The sequence below is a fragment of the Anas acuta genome, chromosome 4 (genome assembly GCF_963932015.1).
Source record: "Anas acuta chromosome 4, bAnaAcu1.1, whole genome shotgun sequence".
Lineage (NCBI taxonomy): Eukaryota > Metazoa > Chordata > Aves > Anseriformes > Anatidae > Anas > Anas acuta.
In genome coordinates, this window is record NC_088982.1 from 44,765,415 (window position 1) to 44,783,277 (window position 17,863).

The following is a 17,863-nucleotide window of genomic DNA, read 5'->3' on the forward strand; positions in this document are numbered from 1 at the left end:
GGAAGTGCCTCTTTTTGAATGGTTTGCCTAGCCATAAAAATTAAAGGTTTTTGTTTGTTTGTTTGTTTTTGTCTCAATCACTGATGGGCTCTACTATGGGAATAACTCGGTGTTGTCCTGTACTGATCGAGTCCTCTGTGCGATTTGTACAGGTGTGTTTTGCTGGGCACACCTCCTATGAAAAATACACAAGGGGGGGGAAATGGCAAAGCAGGGCAGGTGAGTATGTGGGTCCCCTGGCTGTATTTAATGAGGCTGGGGAGGCAGGGGGAGCCGGTGGTGACTGTTCAGAAACAGGAGCGCGATGTTGGTCAGCTGTGGCACGAAGTGGGCTGCCAGGAGCCACAAACTGGCGATGGACATGCTGCCAGCCCAGTCAGTGCCCGGGGTGTGCGCGGTGCTTCACCAACAGTGGCTGTGGGTCATTGTCTGTGAGGCTGGGACTGGGACAGAGGCTGCTGGTGCCCTTGGGGCCGTGATGGAGGCTGCTGGCTGCCCCAAACGGCGGGGGGCCAAGATGGCGGCGGCACCTCCCGCCATGCCGGGGAGGGGGCGCGGCCTCTGCGGCGCTGGGCGAGCCCTGCCCGGCGCGGCGCCGCCCCCCGCCCCCCGCCGCCGCCCCCCGCCCCCGCCCAGCCGCAGCACGGCGCGGCGCGGCTCGGCGCGGCTCGGCATGGCGGGGCTGCGCTACCCGCAGCACGGCGGGCACTGCCGCGCGGCCGCGGCCATGAACCTCCTGCTGGGCGTCTTCCACGTCCTGCTGCCCTGCTTCCGACCCGGCGAGGCGCAGGGGCAAGGTGAGCGCCGGGGGGGCGCCCCCGCTGCTGCTGCTGCAGCCGCTGCTGTTATTGCTGCTGCTGCTGCTGCAGGGGGGAGAGCGGGGCCGCCGCCCCCGTCCCCGTCCCCGGGGCACTGCTGCGGTGGCAGCCCGGGGACACAAAGGCGGGCGGCGGCGGCTGGCCCCGTGCCCCCGGCGGTGGGTACATGGGTACATGTGCGGTTTCTCTCTCTGCCCGCAGCCATCGAGCCCATCCCCGGCGTGGTGGAGCTGTGGCAGGCCGAGGAGGGCGAGCTCCTGCTGCCCGCGCAGGTGAGGGGGTCGGGGGGGCGCTTATGGGGTTGGGAGGGCGCTTATAGGGCTGGGGAGGGGGTATGGGGTCGGGGTGTGGGGCCGGGGCCGTGCTGTCAGGCGGCGCCCATGTTCCCGGGGGCTGCTTCCCCTGCACGCCTTCCGCCCCTGCCCCCGGGGGGGGGGGGGGGGGGGGCAGCTTCATTATCTCCACTTTCCCTTTTTTTTTTTTTTTTGTGTGTTCTTTTTCCCTTTATTTTTTAAAGGCCGAGCGTGCCTGCCTGCCTGCGCCTTTGCGTGGCAAGCGCCAGATGCGCACGCAGTAACTCTGCATATATTTATATTTCGCAGCAGCGCTCAGGTGAAGCCATTTTTATTCCATTTTTGTTTTTCCCCCCCCCTCCAATGACACCTCATTTAGGATGTCACTCCCCCCGTCGTGGCACATTTTGCTTTTTTTTTTTGCTCAGCGGTGGCGAAAGCTGCAGCGATCTGCATGGGGAGAGGAGCTGGAAGGGTGCAGAGCGCGGCGCAGCCTGTGCGGGAGGAGCAGAGCTGGCAGCGGTGGCCTGGAGTTTCTGGCATTTCAGGCAGGCATTTAACTCGCGGTGACGGACTCGGCCATATGTCGAGCCGTGCCTTCCTAGACTGCGAGGCACCAGGCGTATAACTGGGGAGAATCGGGCCCTTAGGGACGCCGTCTTGTGCGAGAGCAATTCCTTTCTCCCGAGCCATTACACCCGTCTGCATTTGGTGCCCGACTGCGGATACCCACTGATGGGGGTAAAAACAGCACAAGTGTTATTTCTCACCGCAGCTAGCTTCCTGGGGCCCAGCTTCCTCTATTCCAGCATTATGGAAGCATTTTCTCTTGTACATTTCATATTCCCTCCCCCCCCCTTTTTTTTTTTCTTTTATCTCTTACGCTGTTCTGAATGTGCCTGCTGCTATTCAGGAGTGTAGGTGCAGTAACAGCTGGGGGAAGGTGCAGAGTCTCCGTGGCCAGAGGTGCTCAGGGAAGTCTGCCTTCTGCTTGTTCGCCTTTACCTTGAAGACATTAAGATGCGTTAGATGTAGGACCACGTAATGCAGTTGTTTATAGTTGCTCCTCATAGCAGAGAGGTGATTACGTAATGTTTACTTCCCGAGGAGATTAGGTCCTCTTGGAAAACACTTTGTTCTCGAGCATCCTCAAAAAATGAGCTCTGGCGTGGCTGCAGCTAAAACCAGTCATGAATGGCCCTGGAACTTGTGTTGCCTTTAGCACATGGGCTTGCTGAACCCTTGCAGCAGCAAAAAGGATGAGGCTGTTCTTTCGTTTCTGTAGATGCAGCACTGGGCACGCAGGAAAGCAAACAGACCTAATTTCAGTTGCGACTGAGTGAGAAGAAATCACTATAGGCTCGCTGAAATAAGACAATGTTAAGAGACAGATGAACCAGTGTCTGTGAGCACTGGTGGTGCAAAGACTGCTTTACGTAGCTTTCTCTTGGGAGCTTGGAGGTGCAAGCAGCATCTGCCTAGTAGGACACTGCTCAAGCAGAAACAGGAGGTTCCGCAGTCAGGTTTTAAAACCAAAGCGTGGTTCCAGGCCCAGCCCTGGTGCTCAAATTTCTATTCCCCTGTGGGCTTTGGCTTTACTTAGCTCTTTTCAGGCTTGTGGCTGGATGACCCATTTGAAGCTGCCTTTCCCAGTTAGCAGGAAGAGGAAAGGAGACCTCTGTGTGCCTGTGGATGTGTTGATGGGCCAGCTCCTTAGTGATGGACTCCTCCTCTAATGAGGAGCAATGCCACTGGCCTGCTATTGCTGTTTGTAGCTTTTCTCTGAGCTCCTGAGGGACCAAGCGTTGCCCTGTTTCGATCACCTTTCGTACGTACCTATTTCACTGTCTCTGAGCTAGCAAAAACAATTCAGTGTTGTTGCCCTGCTGCCTTCTGGGTCAGCGAGGAGCTTGGCAGGGGCGTTAGCATTAGCTCTCGAGATCCAGAAAACCTCTTCACCTGTTAACGTTTGATTTCCCTTCCTTTGTTGGAGGGATGGTTAAACTCACAAGAGATTTACTGCTTGTTGGTGGCCACGCTCCACAAAAAGAAGAGGATCTGACTTGCTGCTGCAAGGAGGTTGTCCATGTTCTCTTCTTTGCGAGAGCAGCCTTTGCCATGTGGACACCCAGGCAGTTACTGCCAGTGTCGCTGGACCAGAGCAGTGGTGATGTGATGGTAAGGATCCAGTAGGATGAATAACTTCCTGGCTCTTGAGTGGGTGAGAAGTGTTTTTTGATGGTGAATACTCAGGAGTAGCTTCATCCATGTGTTGAAAGATGGGTGCAGGGGAAGGCGTTGGGCACGGGAAGCATCCTGGTTCCTCGATCGGCTTCTTCCTCTTCTCTTGAGGAGAGAGGGAAGGAAGGACAGACGGACAGGAAGGCGTGCAGCACAAGAGCAAGGACTTCCCATGCAGAAAGGAAGAATCCCAGGAAGGAGCCATGCGTGCCACTCTCCCAGTGTGCCTCCACCCTGCCTGCATGTCGCGAGCTCTGGACGGGGTAGAGATGAGCTTGTCCTGTCTGTCCAGTCCTTTTGCCTGGCTTTGGCAGGCTACCAGCACTGTCTGAACGATGCTTTTCCCTTTCTGTAGTGGCTTTGCACTATTATCTTATTTTCCATGCATCATCAACTGTCTGTGACATAGCAGTTTTGAGCATTTCTTGCTGCATGCAGCATTTGAGAATGGGAATGAGATCGGCCAGTCGCCCAGTCAGCTGCCAAGTTGCCTATGCCTGCTTTTGTTTTCAAGATCACAAGCGGAATAAAGAAATCATGTTACAAGGAAGGGGGAGGTGTTTCCATCTTTGTAGTCGTTCCACAGGCCTCTCGTAGCATCACTCCGTCTGTGTGCGCTCTGCGAATGCGCCCGCTGGAGCGGAGCCGCCGGCGGCCTACGCGCCTCCACCCTCGTCACTCTACCTTCTGTTTCCTCTTGCTTCCCTCTCATTGTTTGCAGGCCCCCTCCCAACTTCCCTCCTGTGTGTCGCTTCACGCCTCGTTTTTTTTTTTTTTCTTCCCCTCTCCTTGGGAGCGTTTCTCCTGCTTTTGGCTCCCCCTGAAAACGCCCTGACTGCAGGGGGTGGTGGCTCACCTGCGGCTGCTGGCCCGTGGCCGAGCCTGAAGGGTGGTCGGGCATGCGTGGGCCCCTGAACTCGGGGAGGATAACATGCTTCCAGACGTCTTCTCCCAGTGTTAGTATTTCTTCCTGGGTCCCCTTTTTGCTTGGAAATGGGCCCAGTTTTCCAGCCTGAAGTAGTGTCGGTATTCCCTTTGGGCTGAGTTCCTCTTTCTTTGCAAAGGTAGCGTGGCCAAAGGGGCTCCTGCGTTCTCCTCTTCCTCCTTTTCCTCGACCTCCTTTTTATAGCATCATGACACAAAACGTCTCCAGGGTGACTGGATTTTTGTTTTGCTTCCTGGTACTTGTCACCGATGCTGAAGAATATGAAGTCTTGCCTGCCTTGATGGTTGGGAGATGAGTGGAAAGCCAGTGGGATTTTGACATGGAAGATATCAATTGGGAGAGCCTTGATTAAAGCAGTTGTGTTTTTTATTCGAACTCATTGCTATTTTGTGGGTTTGGTTGTATGTAACTTGTTAATACTTCTGCAACTGAAATGCTCAGAAGAGATCTTTGCGTAGGACTTGACACTCAAGCCCTTCACCATTAAAGGCTGAAAGAGCTCCAAATACGAAGTCAAACTTAGTGCAAAACTGCAGTGTAGTTAGTCACATGTGGTTTTTGCTTTTTGTTTTCCTCTAAAGAGGAGAGAGAAGAACTCCAGGAGAAGCATGGTAAGGGGATCTGGTCTTCTGTATCCACAGCCACAAAAAAATGAAAGGAGAGACACAAATGCCATCTGCTATTTACGATGGACACCACTTAAAAGAGGTACTGGGGAGCTGATGTAGTGTGATTATCTCCATCAGAGGCTGCTGTGGTAATTACCCTGAGAATCTGAGGGCAGGGCCAAGCCAATTAGGTATATATGGAGGAGGACATTCAGTGCTTTCCTTTTAGCCCCTTCAATTTAAAGTGAAATAATGAAGGCTAAATTTGAGGTCTTATGATTGAAAATGACAGCAAGGCATCAAAGGTAATACGTAGCAGCCTTTTTTTTCCTGGTGTCTGTGTCTATCTGATGTAATGGGTGTTCTCCCATCCATGCATGTGGTGTGTAGGACATGAGCAAGATGTTTCATTAGAGGAACGCCTTGAGTACATTTGAATTTCTTTGCAGGCATGTAGGAAGTTACAGTGACTGCTGATTTTAAGATTATCGTGATAATGTTTCAGGTACTGAATTTTGGAGAGAAAGGAAGATGCCACTGTTTGCTGTATTATAGTCAGCTATAGGCACGGGGCAAATACCGAGCTGTGTGGGCTTTCACCATAAAGATTCTGCCTAGGTCTGAAGGATACGTACTTTTTTCTTTTCCTTTTGGCCCATGTAGTAGAGCCTTGTCTTCAGTTCCTGTTCTTCAGTGCTGCTCAGGGGCTAATCAGGTTAATTAGTCTGCCAGTTGCGAAAGCTGATGAAGACCTTGATCTTGCATATGTATCTGAGATATGTGGCACTGCAGTGTGTCATTAAGAGAGGCATATCCTATCAGCCATGCACAAATTGAATATACAGAGTCACCTACTTCAAAGCAGGGCTTGTCTGAAGGCACACAAATTGGGTGAAAGCCTGAGACAGGCTTAGGGTGGGATTATGTTCTTCTTTGGGCTGTTAAAAGGCTCTTCCAGCCTCCCAGTTGAGCTTCTGGATGGTGCTGATATGATTTGAGACTGGCTGGCCATGCAGATTATGCAGAAACTGTCAGACCAGGCTCTCATGCCTTGTGTGACATGAGGGAGGCTCTTTCGGGGCACAAGATAAGCACCTGCCTGTATTCAGGATGAGGTTTGGTGAAAGGGGATTTTTTTTTTTCTTTCCTGTCATGGATAGGCTGCTGCGGCCTGCGTTTTGGCCTCAGGAGCTGTTTCCTTCAGCCCCTTGTAGTACTTGTATGGGAAAATTGTAGCTGGATAAAGCTTCCTGGCTTTGCTTTCTTTTTGTTTTTTAAATCCTCAGTCTGTGTGTACCATGACATGTGTGACATATACAGAGAGGGAAGAAGGTAGGAGAAGGCTGAAAATGGAGCTCTGCATGCATGCTCCCAAGTCAAGCGTGGTTTTATTTATATATAGAGTTTTTCTTCTTGCACAGTTGAATTTTCATGCTGTGGCTGTGCCGTAGATTGGGAACGTTTTTCTTGACGTTGCTTAACAAAACGTGAAGAAGAGAAGTAGTCAATGCTAAGGTAATGAGTGTTGAGAGTGAGCACTGTGTAATGACAGTCCCAGGCTTCTAATGCCTGGCAGATGTTAAACCATTTAAAGGAAGAGTTAAGCCATTTAAAATGAGGATAGATTGCCAGCCTGTGTGGCAGAAGAGCTGTTCCTGGGAGAGGTGGATGAGGAGTCCTCCGATTTTGTGTGTTATGGTACCAAGGTCCTGGAAATGTGACAAAATGTTGGAGAAACTGGAAAATGGGTGATGCGTTTGTGTTGTGCCTTTCAGGTAGGGTTTAGCTAACCTTTGCCTGCTTGGGCTTTGGAGGAGGTTGCCAGGCCTCCTTGAACACTGGCCGCAGGACCTCCAGGTGTGTCTGTGCTGCAGAACCATGCAATGGACCTGGACAACAAAGTGATTTATTTTTTCTCTCCCCATTGTGTAATGAAAACAGAAGCTGGTGAAAGCTAGTGTCTTGTGGCCTGTGAGTGATGCACTTCAATGGAAAGTGTGTGGGAGGAGTGGTGGAAGGTGCTCTCTCTTAATTTTAAAGTTGTTTTTTCTTATTTTTTTCCTACCTTTTCATTGCTGCAGTCTTTATCTGGTGTCTTGTGGAACCGTCACCTGCTTCTGCAGCGGCTGGGAAAGCTTACCAGCTGTGCTTGGCAGGAGAGCCCTGACCTCGTCTCGAAAATGTTAATCTCCCCGAAGTTGTGCCTCATTTCATCAGAGCAGATTGGGCTGTTGTAACACGCTCCGCTTTGAATTATACCTACAGCTCTCCTGGAAATTTCAGCCGGTCCAGAACACAGCTACCTGCTTGTTTTAAATGGATTTCCTGCAGGGAGCTCGTTGAACCAACGCTTGAGTTCATTTCTGTAGGCAGTTCAAAGTGTTTAGTGGTCAGCTGCAAGCTGCCATGGTTTGTTTCCTGCACGTCTTGAAAATTACCTTTGTCCAGCAGTTGAGCTGAGCTGCTGTGCTTACAGCACAGCTTAAGCTCTGCACGGTTTTTGTACGTTTTGCTGATGGTTGGTAAGATCTGGGCTTGGGATCTTGCTGCCTTAGTTGGAACTTGCTGCCTTGCCTTCGCTTTCGGCGTTACTGTGTGACCTGAATTTCAAGGTTTTACACATCATGCTTGCTCGGATACTGGTGAATGACATTTACTTACACAGGGCACGTAATTTGAAGGTGGAAATAATCAGCCTTCCTGTAGCTTGAGGGCAATTGATGTTTTCAGATTGAAATTGTATGTATGAACAGAATCCTAGATGCATTTGTATAAATGGAAAATAAGTCTGTTAAACCAACATTTGAAAAAATAATGGAATAGCCACGATAAAACACCATTTATGTGGCAAAATGAGCTGTAACCGCAAATGGGGTGGCCAACATCCACGTTACTTGGACCACAAAGGAATCGTTGGAGGAATTTTAGATTTTTGATTTTTTTTTTTCCAGACAAGTTAGAATGGAGTCCAGCTTCAGAGGGGTTAGAAATGGTGTGTATGTCCGCTGCATGCTGTTGCAATTCTGAGATGCTTACGTGGTATTTTCTGTCTTTGTTAGGCTGATTCTGAGGAGGATGTGGAAGAACATCCACAAGAGCAGAGGTAAGCAGAACTTAAATGGAAACAAGTGTTGAAGATTTTTTTTTCCTTTTTTTACTTTAGGAAATACTGAAGTGTAATTAGGCGGATTACTAAAAATTATGTTTTTCTGCTGTGTATTAAATACGTTTTCAGTACATGTGACTTACTAGTTTCTCAACAAATGTTAATATTAATTTGTTAGCAGAGCCAGAAAACAGCGTACAACGTATGCAAGACCTAAATGCCCTCTTGCATCTGTTTCTCTTTATTCTGTCTCTAAGCTGCGTTTACTTTTCATTGCTCTTACACAGAAAAAATACTGTGTTCACCAGTTCTGCTTTATAGTATATTTTGTAAGTCATTTCTTTAAACAAGAGGACGATTTTCAGTTCCAAAACTTGCAAACGTAAGTAGTCTTGGAGTGTTAATGTGTACTGTGGGGATAAGGAAGATTTAAAGCCAAAGACCTATTAATGTGTTGCTGTGGAACAATAAATAGCCTGCTTTATTTCTTATTTTTTTTAAATCAGATAAGTAATAAAGCTGTTAAACGTAGCCTTCAACTCTGCTCTTTAATACCAGGCCTCCTCTGTTTTGGAGAGTTGGGTAAATAGCGCCGCAGATTTTATATTTTGAACACACATTTTGTTTCCTCTAAGTGTCCAGATTAAAATGCTTGGATATCTACCAGTGAAACACTTCCTTCCTTTGGTATGTGTTAATGTGGGTACAGCTTTCCATGCCATGCCAGTCACAAAGATCACAAGACTTAAAATAAACACGTGTAACACCACCGTGTTCTGACGGCTGTAGTTAGCCTGAAATGCTTTTCTCATTTATCTCCTGTCTTTGCCCTTAGCTAGGGTTTGAGAGTGAGTAGATCTGATAAAAACGCAAGCAGCGCTGGGAATTGGCAGCAGGGGTAAGCATGGGAGTAAAAAGGGGATGGTTTTCATCTGCTGGTCCTGCGCTGCAGTACTTCTTCACAGAGCTTTTTTCTCCCTCTCACTGCCCCATCAGGAACACCATGTCCTGGACCCAACGTCAGCTTAGGGCTCTCTCTACATGTAAATGAGAGAGGTGATGTAGAAACAGGATGGCAGCGTTATTGCTGCCTCTAACAGGTGTCACTGACAGTTTGTGCTTACTTACATCCTCTGATTCATATCTGCACAGAGAACAAAAATAACAAATCTTCTTTTTTTTTCTTTGGGGAAAGGATTGGGAGGGGGTAAACTGTTGAAAGCTGGCATTTTACCTGCACGAATACAGAACCTTCTGTCTTTCAGCTGGGGATTACTACGGTTTTGGTGCAAAATTTTCACTGCATGCCTAAGCATGCTCTCTTTCTTGAGACATAGTCAGAAGACAGCAGTCTCAAATGCTGTGCTTAAGGTGGTTACTGAGACTTTTGTTAGTAGCAAGAGATGCGTTTCAGGGGAAAATAACCCCTACACCTGCCTCTCTCTCTCAGGAGGCGAATGGAGTGATTGGCTAATATGGCAATAATAAAAATAAAGCTGAGAGATAAATAGTTCTTGATCCTCAAATAGGAAAAAGTGGTTTGGTTTCTTTTTGTCATTCAGGTGCTTGAAGATTTTCTAGTAATTACTCATTTCCATTAGTGACCTTGTTTTCTGAAAGTAAGGCTTCCAGCGCTCACTGTTACACGGATGGAAACATCCTTCTATTGTCATACACTCAGATGCTTCAGGAAACTTGCCTAAACGCATGCTGATTTCTGTATGTCTTTTAAATGGCTGGAGTATGTAAACACTGATCTTTGTGTATCAAAGCAATGTTAGAGTGTAGCCTGTATGTAGCAAAGATCTGTTAGAAGGGTAAGAGCTTCTTTCCAGATGAGTTTTCATTCCCTTGTTTTATGTTACTTTGTGCTGAAATGATGGGCATTTCCTTTTCCTAAAGCAGCAGAACCTGAGAGGTTGCATTATCTCCATCTCCTTGTTTGCCAGCATGCCCTAGGGAAATCAGCCGAAGATACTGAGGCTTGATGTGGAGCCCCTGGAGCACCAGAAGCAAAGCACCTTAGAGCAGTGGTGTGAACAAACGTTAATGGAGACAGAGAAATCAAAATTTTCCCCAGAGCCAAAGAAAGCAGAGAGAGTTCAGCATCTTGGGGCATAAAGGAGAAAGTCTCTTCCCAAAACATTGTTTTATTCAATTTTTAATTCTAAGTTAATGGGCTCTCTTGGGAGCTTGTTAACCTACTTTAAAAAAAAAATAGTAAAGCTTTAACAGACTGTTAACTGGCTTCCTGAGTATTGCACGTGCATCACAGGATCTTCCGTGTGGGGTGGTGGTCTTCTGCTGTTGTTTCTGTGGTGAGTGCTCTGGAGGGATGGTTGTTGTCTCATCATTTCTGTCTTAGTTGAACTTGATTAAATAGAAGTTTGTGTGGAAGTGACGAGCCATTGCCAAAATGCCAGTTTTTTGTAAAGAGCTGGTTCAGAGGTGAATGGGAAGCGGTTGATACAGAGATCCATAGGTTTCCTGTTGCCTTGAGCGAAAAAGGGTAATTGGCAACTCCTTAATTTCCAGTCTACAATTCCGGCCTTTCTGATTGCTTGTCTGCTGCCACAGGTTGCTTTCTGTCTCTCTGGATCAGACTCTAAAATAAGAAATGATGGATAGTAGATACATGCTGGATGTACTGCTTCAGGCCACAGTCTTTAACATGTTTAGTGATGCTTATTTGGACTAGACTGTTAAAAAAGCTTCATGTTTCCTTAAAAATTGTTTCTTGTATTTGCATGTGGTCAGTGAAAAGATGCTCTTCAGAAGAACAGCTTTGGTTCAGGGTGTTAGAAGAAAGTCAGTGACAGGTGTTGACTGAAAAGTCTCTTTTTCTTCCTTCATGATGGTAAATATTCACTTGCTGCAGCTGGAAGTTAACAATTTTTGAAGATTTAAGTGCTTACTACTTTATTATGCTTTTGCTAAAGCAGCAGAGTAAGTCAAAAGGCGCAGTTAAAGGTACAATGCTATTCAGTGATATATACAATGTTTTTGATTTGTCTAGCTTTCTGCATCCAAGAAATACATTGGACTGTCAAAACCAAAAAGGAAATATGTTTTAGTACATATGACATTCTTAATCTGTGGTTTTGAGGACTCCAGGGGAGGGGGGGTGGCTTTGAGAATCCAGTTTCCAAGCTGATGTGTTAAATAACAGTTGTACTGGGTTGCACTCAGTAAAACACATGGAGCAAATACTGTTGTGTACTCCAATTGTGGCATGTAAAGAAAGAGAAAGGAGAGAGAGAGACAGTAAGAGTATGGCGTGTAATTAGTGAGAGGACATTCTGCAGTCTTTACCTGAAGCATTTTTTGCTTTCAGTAGATAGGTATCAACTAATAGGAGAATTACAGGTATGATCCAGTGAGTTAAGTCGTGCATTGCTGCTTGACTTTAATCTCCAAGAATCTGCCCAGGGGACTGCAGCTGCTCAGTGGCGATACTGGTCTCAGGTGGGTCCCTGCTGCTGGGATGCTCCAGCCGCTGGAGTCACAGCTGGTGCCCAGCACTCTCACCTCTCCTGATCGTGCAGTGGCATTGCTCCTCAACCCACATTTCTTGCTGTCTGTGGAACCAGTGCCTCAGACATGGAGGAAAAATGGGAAGGTAAAGATAGGACCCACTGCCTTTTCCTGGTGTTGATCAGTGAAATGTTTAACGTCACTGAGGAAGAATAAAGTTGGTGATCTGGACAGGTTTGAATTAACGTTTGGGAAGTCCAAGGTTTACCATGAGACAGAAATGCAGATGTGGTGAACAAACTGCAAAATTACTCAGGTGGTCAACACTCCTGCAGATACCTAAGAGATGTAGAGATAATTTTTTTTCTGCAGCAATTAGCCAAGCTTTACCCTACAAGCTTGTACGTGGCAATTTCTCACTGGCCACAACTTCATCCCTTCTGCAGTCGAGAGGCACAGATGAGTCTGGCACTGAGGGCTGTCTGTTAAGTCACTTTGGAAAGCCAAAAACTTGTGTGTGACTCATCCTTCAAAAAAGCCTGTGATCTTAGTGCCATAATATGACAGTCCGGTTCTTGGAAAGTAATGGCACGGGGCTGGTATTAAGCTTGTGAGCCAGATAACTAGCTTTGGTGGTGGCTGACTCGGGAAAATAAAGTTTGAAAAATAGCTTAGGATCAACCCTATTTTTTCTGTTCTACTTCTTACTGAAAAGGGGAAAAAAAAAGCTTTTGAATCAAAACAAATGTCGAGATGTAAACAAAACATTATTTTGTGTGGCATTTGCTTTTTAAACATTTTTTTATTAAAATTAGTATCCATTGAGAAATTGTTTCAGAAGGAAAAGCTGAAAAGTCATTTGGGAATGTCAGTGTATGATGCTAAACTGTTCAAAAGGCACCATCCTAAAGCAGTGTTTTCAACCTAGGCTTGTACCAAGTAGCACTAATCATTTAGATTGCCATTAAATTTACCCCTGCAACTGATTTTTCAAATACTTTGTGTAGGGGAAGACTTTTCCTGGCATACATGCTTGGTCCTATCTCGTAATACCGAGAATTGCTTTTATTACATTTTAAATTATTTTGAACTTTTTAGAAAGAATCAGGCATCCGTGCATGTGTATGTACACATCCGTGTCTATTCACGTATGTCTGTATATATGTATAAAGATACGTCTTCTTGGGAAAAGGCTTTTTAGTTGCCATTGCGTAAAATAACACACTTGTACAGTATGCATAGCATGGGTGTTCTCACTGAATTGCACCAAAAATACTTTTGGTATTTGCTAATTTTTGTGTTTAATTGATATGTCACTGCTGTTGTATCTTACAACTTCACCAAATCACCAGGGGACCGTCATCTTTTAAGCTCTATTGGATAAAACTTAAAAAAAAATATTCTTTCATAAAGAAATGAATGTAGAAGTCAGGGAGTGGAAATGAGATGCATGCATCTACCTTTAATGTTTGGGTTCCGTGTAGGGACTGAGGGGGATCACTTGAAGCTGGAATAAAAAAGGCTTGTTGGGGAAACTTGTTGGAAGGTTGACAAAGTTAAGGGATCTCTTGTAGATGAAGAAACAAAGGGTTTTGGAAGGAGCTATCAGCATTATTCCTACTCTGTTAGACTTCTGCCAGGCATGGCCAGGGTGGCATACTGAACTCTTGTTTCTTTAATCTTTTTATCTCTGATTTATGTGTTGTAATTCATTCACTGATGAACTTTGCCTTGATGAACTTTGCATTACGTGCTGTTAGGGACAGCTGCGCTCCTTATGTGCATTGCTTCTTCCAAAATGCCGCTCCTTTTGCAATTGTTGCTTGTCTGCTGACACAGGGAGTAAAAGACCTGCTTTTTTTCCCCCACTTCATTGCATGCCCGTGCTGTGTGCTAGCAAATGAGTCAGCTACCCATTTATTTGTTTACTTCAGAGTCACTTTCAACCATTTCTGAAATGAGAGCAGCAGCCGGGCAGCTGCGCTGTTTCAGACCAGGCTGAGGAGCTGATGCCATGGCTGCTTTGGAGCTGGAGCTAGAGGCAGATGAGGCACTCCTGCTGCATCTTGCAAAGATCTGTCAAACTCCTGTCTGCGGCACGGCTCCTATTTGACCCTCACTGGAGTGTTTTAAAGGTGATGCATCACCAGGTTCAATTTGTCTTTGACACACTGCCGCAGTACACTGCCATACATCTCAAACGTGCATTGTCTCTTTGAACTTGAACCAAAAACAACTGGTGGGGTATGAATTTGAGCCTGTTGTTGTGAGCCCTCGTGACCTGAAAGATGCCTGTCATCAGGACAGTGAGAGCTTGACCTATACATTAGGTTGTACACTGACCTAGAGGGGACTTCCCCATCTACGGGTGGCGATTTGACTTTGAGAAATGAAGGCAGTCTTGGTTTAGCAATTGAGAATTAACACTTGTGCTTTCATATGGTTTATGCTGCTTTGAGAAGCCATGCAGGCTGTCTCTCTCCCCGTTTCTGCTCTGGCAGTGATGGTCTCCTCCCAGCTGGGGCTGTGAGGTTATTGTTTGCACAGAGATCAGTATTTCTGAAGAAGCTGTATTTGTGCTGCTGGAGGAAACTTTCTCGCCTGTAATGACCCATTTGAAACGGAGAAATGAACCGGGTTTCACATTGTGGTGACCCATCTCTTTCTTTCTTTCTCTCATTCTCTTAATTTCTTCCTCATTTTCTCTTCCCACTTTCTGGCTTTCTGTCTCTTCCACAGATCTTTTGCATATCTAACTATGACAGCATTTCTTGCTTCTCTTAGTTCCTGTCCAGGCCATGCCTGAAATGGTTGCAGTCTTAAGCCTGCAGAGCAAGAGAAAGAGGCTGTCTTGCCCTCTCTGTTTTCCCTGTACTGTCCCCTACCTTGTGCAGCTCTACACATCGGATCACAAGACGCCTCTGGATTCAAAGCACTTCTTTGCTTTAGCTTTTTGCAAGGTTAACATCAGCCTGGGATTGTTCTCCGCTTTCCTTTGCAGCCGTGGCAGAAGGGTGCGTGTGGTGTGGGGGCTGCCGGAGGCTGTTCTTCCTGCGGCAGTGTCAGCTGCAAACGTGCACAACGCTCCTTGCTTGGGCTCTTCCTCTGGCTGTGCTGGACCTCTGAACCAGAGCTGTGTGTGGAGGCTGCACTCCCCCAGGGGACAGCATCACCACCGCGCTCCTCCCAAGGAGAGCGGGTTTTTTGGCAAGCCCATTCCTCATCCAGGCTCTGGACCTGACCTCTTGGCTTGCTTCTGCAGTCTCCTCTGTCCTGTCTTCCTCTTTCTTCCTGCTGCGTGGACGGGTGGTTTTATTTTTTTTTTTTTTGATTTTTATTTTTTTTTTATTTTTTTTTTGCTAAGCTATGCATAGCCTGTGTGTTGGGACAAGAGTCCTCCCCAAATGTGTGATCTTTGTGAGCACTCCATAAGTCAGCCTGGTACCCAGATGTCCTTCTTGTCCAGCTTAACCTGCCTGCTTTTGGAGAAAGGGACGTAAGGGCACCGTGTGTTTAGAGAGGGGGGGAAAAAATAGCGAAAGCAAACAGCTGCTGTGGCACGTTTGTCATTGTCTCAATCGTAATCTCGGTGTCACCTTCGCCCAAGCATGCTACTTCTGTAATACACCTACTTCAGGGTAGGAACTCTCTTCTTATCCTTCTGCTTTTACATTTTAATACGCTAATAATGAACTTCACATGAGTGTTAATCTCAAGATAATCCTTTTGATTTGTGGGCAGTGGGCCGCAAAAGATTTAGCTTTATATCTATAAATTTATTATTACTAAATAAGGTTTGCTTCCCTAATAGCTGCTGTTCAGTTCTCCTTAAGAGGGCTTAATTCTGAGTAATTTTAATCTTAGCATTATGCAGTTAAAAGATGGACATCTGGAATAATAGCCCATTGTCAGCAATCTGAAAATTGACACCCCATAAGCATGTGGAGTCTTATTTTTCCTGCTGTTACAGATTTGGCAAATCATTCCAGAGTAGAAAAAATAAAGCAGCTTGTTGGCTTTTGGGAGTTTGCAAACAATCCACTCGTGAATCATCAGGGCCAGCACGTGGGCTTGATTTCAGTAAGTTGAATATTGGGTTACCTGGAGTGTCTCCGAAGCAGTGTGGTGAAGTGTTAACGGGCAGCGCTGTTACCTTCCTCCCATCTTCCTGGAGAGTCAGAGGTGATACAGCCCAGCTTGTAACACTGACATATTTCAATTTGAATAGGAAATGTGCCCTGGGAAAGCAGAGTTCACACCCTGGCTGTGGGTCCAGGTGGTGACTTGGAAGCAATCGGGTGAAGGAGCCTTTCCGGTCATTTTGGTGTTTGCCACACTAATGTAGGTAGAAACATGGACAGGAAATCAAAACAAATGTCATCACTACTGCTTTCGGTTCAGTCTTGGTTATAAATTCAGGCCTGAGTTCTGAACTGTTTCAGTTGTGTTGTCTTCATGTTAGTTTTGATCCACTTTCTTTGGCAGCTGCTTAGGGCAGAGACTTCTTTTGTTGTGGTGGCTGTTGAGGGACAGCCAGCTCCCCCTTCCTGATGGGACAAAGCAGTCTTGTCCGTGTCAGGGGCAGGACAAGTCTATCAGATACGGTATTTGCATGTGGCGGTGATGTGTGTTGGTGCTTTTGCAGGACTCTGAGTACTCACTGCAAATACTTGCTTTGTGTGCAAGAGCGTGCTTTCATCAGGTAAGCACCAAGGAGAAGTGTGGGGGCAGCGTGATTAATTTAGCTGCCTGTCTTGTCCCCTGAGGGGCTCACAATTTAGATATGTCCAGCCTGCTGCTTGAGGTATGGAAGCTGGAGAGCAAAGCCAGGCTGTGTCAATGGTCGCTGCTTCTCTCTCTCTCCTCCAAAGCAATGTATAAATAATGCTGCATTTTTTTTGTCCTGATAAGTTGTAGAAGGTACAATGGAAATGCAATTAGACAAGGCCAACCATTTTTTTGTACACTCTGCAGAGCTTGTTTTCTGTAGAACAAATGGGCTTTATATAAGCTTTAAACACAATAATTTCTCAGTGAGAACCTATCGCCTTGAAGTTTTGTGCTGAGAATTCAAAATAGAGCAGTGCTCTCCAAGAGGATAGCGAGAGCCCTCGTTTTTTTTTGTTGTTTGCAAACCTCTTGACTTCTGACAGCTCCCTGTCTAGTACAAGGCATCTGCTGCAGTACCCAGTGAACCAGTAGTCAGCAGTTTCCTATCTAACCCGCCCATATACCTGAAATCCACAGACATCAAAATTAAGAAATGTGAAGTGCAAAATAATGGGTTTTGTTACTGCCTGTAAAAACTGACTTTTACAGTAAAAAAAACCAAAACACCCTGTGAAGACGCATGAAGAAGCTGTAAGGGCTTGGACGTAGAAAGGAGAAAGTGAAAATAATGCAAACCGTTCAGTGCAGTTGAAAGCTCAGGGTGTCTTTCTCCTGGTTCTTGATTTTCTTGTGTTTGGGTTAGAGGTCGAACTTTGTGAGAAAGAAAAAGTTATGTTAAATACTTGTTCACAACAGCATTGCTGCTTCAGGAAACACGAGAAATAAACAGCTCTATTTTGTAAGCCTAGCTTGTTTAGAAACTGTTCCTTCAGATGATGGGATGATGGCTGATGATGACACTTGCAATCATGTAGCTGAGCCTTCTTTGTGCATGATGTCAGTTCATTTGCATTCCTAAAATTTGAAGCTGATCTGGACTTTGGAGAGGCTTGTACGTCGATGGAATGATAATTTCACCAACTTCACTCTACTTGGGAAGACTTCCAGAAACCAAGTGGTATATGTAAAGAAGAAAAATTGACCTTAAGTTAAAATTGATCTGACGTGAATTCTTGGTATTTCTTCTGTGTATGTAAAGCATTATTTAGTTCATATATGGCTGTCCATTGTTCTAGTATTTCTCTCTGGCACCTGGTTGTTTTCTTTGAGAGACTGAAGGGTAATCCGTTTGTCAGGTATCTCAGCAATGATGAAAATAAGTTACCTTTGAATTAGAATGTATAGGCAGCCTCAGCTTCACAAAGTGGATAAAACAAAGTAAAAAGTGAGCAGTTTCTATTCTGCTTATCTAAGTCTCTGCTACTATCTGTCTTGTTGGTAGCACATGTATATTTATCTTCTGAGTGGGACTTTCCCAGCTTTTTTTAAGTCATGCGTGAATGCTGATATGTAATCTAGTGGAAAGTTAAGTCTTATTTTACTGCTCTTTATTCCTCTCTGTGTACTCTGAATGCTGTCATGTTTTTACACTGCAGTTCCCCCTCCACCCTCCCCCCCGCCCCCCGATTTACTGGGGGTCTTCTCCCTCTTGCAAGAAGGTTTGAAGTGGAGTTGTTTTTAATAAAGAGTCTTAGACTTCTAGTAGC

The 17,863-nt window shown here is 46.0% G+C and overlaps 1 protein-coding gene across 5 annotated transcripts in view; it reads left to right on the forward strand.

Moving 5' to 3' along the window:
* Window positions 1-614: 614 nt before the first annotated feature.
* TMEM131L (transmembrane 131 like) overlaps window positions 615-17,863 on the forward strand; it is a 77,686-nt gene continuing 60,437 nt past the window's right edge. For all 5 annotated transcript variants that reach the window (XR_011096184.1, XM_068681003.1, XM_068681005.1 and 2 more), the window contains exons 1-3: window positions 615-797; window positions 1,020-1,090; window positions 7,966-8,009. Coding sequence is in view for 4 of the 5 variants with exons in the window: in XM_068681003.1 (XP_068537104.1) it covers window positions 674-797; window positions 1,020-1,090; window positions 7,966-8,009 (239 nt within the window). In the remaining variant the exon portion in view is untranslated. The remainder of the gene's footprint in view (window positions 798-1,019; window positions 1,091-7,965; window positions 8,010-17,863) is intronic.